Here is a 5,303-nt window from a genome sequence, read left to right as displayed (position 1 = left end):
AACAAATAAACCCCTTTTCTCTCTTCGCCTTGGACAGTTCCAAGCTGTTGTTTTGCCAAGCTGTTATTTCTTCTCTAGCTGTTTGAGAAAAAGCTCCAAGATGAAGAAGTGATAGACAGGGAGTGTTGTTCAGCCACTAAACCAGAAAAGCACGCTAGTGTGTTTCTATCTGTTCTTCCAGGAGGAACGTGTCTTAGTTATGAATGGATGACCGGTGAATGGAGGCATAACCGTAGACTGGTGTGGTGCCAGCGCTCTGATGGTGTCAATGTCACAGGTGTGCACTATTGCATTAAGAATGCATTAATTCTCAAAATAGTATCATTAAAAATAAACTTCATATCTTATTTCATAGCTTTTTTTGGGCATGGAAAGGACTTGCGAAAACATAACGTCAGATTTTAATTTTAGCCAAATGTAATCAGTGTTTCTCTACATTAGGAGGCTGCATTGCTCAGAACCAGCCCTCTGCCATACGACAGTGTCACCCTCCCTGCACCAAACCCTTCTCCTTCTGCACACAGGTGACAACCAGAACACTGTCAACACACAATCTCATTCATTATTGGGTGAATCTCACAAAGAATGTCCAGGTCCAATTTCATCCCAAAACTATAAAAGGACCTTTTTTTATTGCATTGTGACAAATTTAATTTTTTATGAAAATTAAGCGCATTTTCCTCTCCTTCCTCCCAGTAAATAGTTATTGTTACTTAAAACTAAAGTGATTAAAAATCATTGTCATAATTGAAATCAAGCTGAAATAAATGTATTATATGAAATTTATAAATGTATGAAATTCATAAATGTTGCCTTTGCAACTGACTGAAATATGTTGAAATAAGTACTAAAATTACTAGAACTAAAACTGAAATAAAATTAATTAAAAACTATAGAAATATCTGCAAAAACACTAATAAAAATGACAAAAGCACATAACAAAATTAAAATAAAAATGGAACATAAAAATATAGGCCAATTCAAATTATTAGTAAATACTATAACAGCATAATATAAATAATACTAAAATAACACTGCCTTCCATACTCTAATGTGTATGGATATTTTGATTCTCATCTGGTTAGATGCATTGCTATAATGCATAGATGTAATACTAACCATTTAACATTTTTTCTTACATGAATGAGAATATTTCTTCATTACAGTAACAACTGGGATGGTTGTGATATGTATAATAATAATGGTTGCTGTTGTTGTTACTGTTGTTATTTCTAAGTATGAAATAGGGAAAGTGAAATATGATAGTGACATGTTCTTGAGAGTCACCCTTTTGATAATAAACCATGGCTGTTAAACTATGGTTTTGGATAATGGTAACATCACCCAGTGCCTTAATTACAATAATGTAACATTTACCAACAGTGAATCCTATTTTAATATGAAAATGAGTAATGACAGATGCTGAGAGTTTATAAAGTGTGGTATCATTTGGCAGTCTATTATGGTGAGATGTAAATACCTTCATTATCGTATATCACAACTTCATCTCACCCTCTAATGCCATGCAATTAACAACTGTATGTCTCCATATGTGGAACGTAGCAAATCTCAGTATCCAGCTGTCACCATGCTGCCCTATCACTCTGATGATGGCTCTCATAAACTCTCTCCATCTTTCGGTCAGAATGGAGTCTGTGGTTGTGAGAAGGGCTTCACGGAGGTCATGACCTCTCACGGGTTCCTTGACTACTGTACCAGAATCCCAGGGCTGGACCATAAGAAGGCAGATGTAAAAACCACCGCAGGCCGTCTTAGACCAGAGCACGCCCGGAACAGGAACCACATTAAGGACTGGGCACTGCAGCCTCTTGGACCAGGTACTACCAACACCCATATGCTTTCCTACAGAGTACTGCAATGTTTTTTTTAGGCCACCTTGAAATTAGCATCACCCATCACTCTTTCTGTTAGCTTTTGGACTGTTGTAGAGAATAAACTCTGTGACCAACAAAAGTCTATGATTATGCATTAGCATGCTGTAGCACACCCTGGTTCCCAATAGGATTTTGAAGTAAAAAACTAAACGAAAGATAAACAAACTACACCATGGTTGCATGATTTCAACCTCACCGCCATTAATCTTCAGCATCTCTTTCAGTCTCTTTCAATAAACGCTTCAACAAGTCTTTATTTAAAGTTCACCTATTATGCCCCTTTTTACACTATGTAATATAAGTCTCAAGGTGTCCCCAGAATGTGTCTGTAAAGTTTCAGCTCAAAATACCCCACACATAGTTTATTATATCATGTGAGTACTGAACTGAGTTATCTTTAATGTCTTATTGCGCTTAAACTGTCCAGTACATACAAGTTTATGTTAAAAACACACATGAGTTACAGTCGGTTATGTTTGTGAAGGTAAACAGCTGGGAAAGAAATTGCATGTTTATATTAGATCTGTGTGGCAGCAGCGTAATATACAGTAAATAAATCAATAAATCACTGCTTTCTTGTCTCCTCTGAGGCTGGGACTCTAAATAGTTTCTGTGCTCATCGGTGCAGCCAAAGACAGAACAGTTAGCATGCTGTGCTCGAACTTTCGCCATGGCGTTAGAACTGGTGCACTATTGTCGCTTGCAAAAACAAAATGATTGCGCCGTGGGTGGAAACTTACAGATTAAGGTTTGTAATATTATAATAAGATCCCCTTTCTACGTCACAGGGGGAGCGAAATCTGACACACTCGTTTTTTTTCACACACTTGCAGAAAAAGGCTTACCAAAAAAATTTACTGTGTTGTTCTTTTTCACGTTTTCTGGGTTGATAGATGCACCTGGGACCCATTGATAGCACTTAAACTCAGAAAAAGACAGATTTTCATGATATGTAACCTTTAAAAAACCTTTTCCCTTAAAGTTTGACTTGGAATAGTTTTCAAAAATGTGATTAGAAACACAATGAGGCTGTAAAAGCAGACTAGCGAGTCGATGAGTTAACGCAGTGGTTCCCAACCCTGGTCCTGGAGGCACCCAACACTGCACATTTTGCATGTCTCCTTTCTCTGACACACCAATTTCAGGTCTTGGAGTCTCTACTAATGAGCTGATGACCTGAATCAGGTGTGTTTGATTAAGGAGTCATGCAAAACATGTAGTGTTGGGGTGCCTCCAGGACCAGGGTTGGGAACCACTGAGGCCCTGTCCACACAGCTTTTTCTACGCGGTTTGGCCGTTCGTCCACACGCAAACGCAGTGCCAGGTCATTGAAACCGAACATTTTTGAAAACGCCTGCCAGGGTGAAGATTTTCAAAAACTCGGTTTGCAGTGTTATCATTTAGACAGCGAAACTGGAGTTTTTGGCTTGTGACGTCGGAGCCTGCGCTGTTATCTCCACCTACTGGAAACTTTTTCAGGCTTCTGATTGGCCAACATGGCTTTACGGTTGAGATTATATTGCCACCTGTTGGTTTGGCATGCTCTTGACAGTGCTTCATAGCATGCATTTGCGTTTTCATGTGGACAGAGATTTTTTTTAAACGGAAGGAAAAACTATATAAAATACTATATAAAAATAATATAAAAATACCCGTGTACGTGTGGACATGGGAGTTAACCTATTTAATGTCCCGACAACCTCTGTTGTTTTCCCAATTGTTATCAACCACCTTTTTCAAGATAAGTTAAAGCTTCTAAAAAATCACAGTGAGGTATTACTGATGTATTTTATGTTGTGGAATAAGATGTGAAAATATCTTGAGCTTCTTTCAGACATTTAACCAAAAACACGTTCAAAAAAACCATTGACGTCAGGACGATGCTAAAATGCTAACTCGTTTCTGTGTTTTAGCCTTCAAAAATATGTCATCTTTGCAGCGCTCTATTATTCTGTTGTTTGATTGACAACTAGTGGTCAAGAGTCAGTTTTCTCAACCAGAATCAAGTCAGAATGATTTACAAAAGCTGTACTTTGTGAGCATTACTGTTTATTTTGATTGACAGATGGTCGTGTCAAGTTGTGGGTATATGGGCTGATGGCTGCCGGGTTTGTCGTGATCCTCCTCCTCATCATTATGTCCTTCCTCCTGTGGTGAGACTGATTTTTACATGGCTGTACTAGTTTAATGTTCTTCATATGACTCTGTATCATTCTCTTTCTTCTCACATAATAAAACAATCAGGGTCCTAATCACCCTCCCCTCAGTTTATTTTGCCATAATAACTGCCTGACTGAACATTATCTCTAAAATAAACAACTGGCATATGTTTTAAGGCAAAAAAAAAATCTCCCTAATTAGTAAGTCTCATATAGGAAACATGGCTACGTATGTTCTGCACTCTAGTGGTGATAGTTTAAACTGCAGCAAATTATGACGCAAGGTTGTTGTGAGTTTACACATATGCTTGTATGTTTTGCGTTTCAGTAAAAACCCGAAGGACAGTCCCAGCAGCAGTCCACAGAAGGCACTGGCTCTGGCGTATGATGGGGATGTGGATATGTGAGCCCACCATGAGCATGCAATGCTGAAATACGCTCAAAACACACGTCTGGCATCCTTCAGACCACAACATAAATGTTTACAGCAGCATACGAGCTGAGCACGACAATGAGCCAAACCAGAGACAGTGCTGAATGGATGTTTAAAAAGCACACAAACTAAACTTAAGGCTGTCTGGAGAACTTGAGAGAGTTGAGGAACTGCACAGAGGAAAATGTCATACAGCCAAAACAGAATGTGGCATCATGTCTACAGTACCATAGCGTGTGTGCGTGTGTGTGTGTGTGTGTGTATGTTCATTTATGAGGGTGCCCATTATGAGTAAATAGTTCTGTTTGTGTTAAAGGAATTGTTCACTCATAAAGGGTTTTTACATTTAGTCATTTTTTTCGTCCCCTTCTTTCATTCCAAATCTGTATGACTTTCTATCTTCTGTGAAACACAAAAAAGAGAATTTCTTTTTAATAGAGCCAGCCAGTTGTATAAACTACTTTTATGATGATGAGTCCTTTTTGAAATCCACATTCAGTGTAAATGCATGAAAAAGAGCTACCAGAACATCCCTAAAAACATTGAATTAAAAATCTTTTATGTTCGGCAGAAGGAAGTAAGTCATATAATTTTGAAATTAAATAAGACAATGATAACAAAAAAAAATTCTTATTTATTTCATTTCTTATTTTTGGGTGAACTATGCCTTTAATTATCCCTAAAAAGGGATGGTTTTGATGCACTACATTAGTGCCATCTTAAGTGCCATATTTATTCATTTATTTATGTTTTAAATCCTACATAGCCTTTCAGATAACCTCCCTATTAGGTGTTGAACAATTCTTTTGAAATCAC

The 5,303-nt window shown here is 37.7% G+C and overlaps 1 protein-coding gene across 1 annotated transcript in view; it reads left to right on the top strand.

Moving 5' to 3' along the window:
• LOC107687750 (thrombospondin type-1 domain-containing protein 7B-like) overlaps positions 1-4,848 on the top strand; it is a 47,693-nt gene extending 42,845 nt beyond the window's left edge. Inside the window, exons 24-28 of the mRNA XM_016485202.1 lie at positions 182-277; positions 442-524; positions 1,646-1,838; positions 3,961-4,048; positions 4,383-4,848. Coding sequence (XP_016340688.1) covers positions 182-277; positions 442-524; positions 1,646-1,838; positions 3,961-4,048; positions 4,383-4,461 — 539 coding nt within the window. The 3' untranslated portion in view covers positions 4,462-4,848. The remainder of the gene's footprint in view (positions 1-181; positions 278-441; positions 525-1,645; positions 1,839-3,960; positions 4,049-4,382) is intronic.
• The last annotated feature ends 455 nt before the right edge of the window (positions 4,849-5,303 follow it).

This window comes from Sinocyclocheilus anshuiensis, unplaced genomic scaffold, assembly GCF_001515605.1.
Source record: "Sinocyclocheilus anshuiensis isolate Anshui unplaced genomic scaffold, SAMN03320099.WGS_v1.1 scaffold165, whole genome shotgun sequence".
NCBI lineage: Eukaryota > Metazoa > Chordata > Actinopteri > Cypriniformes > Cyprinidae > Sinocyclocheilus > Sinocyclocheilus anshuiensis.
The sequence above is the reverse complement of the archived record's forward strand: the minus strand, read 5'-3'. Positions and strand labels throughout refer to the sequence as shown.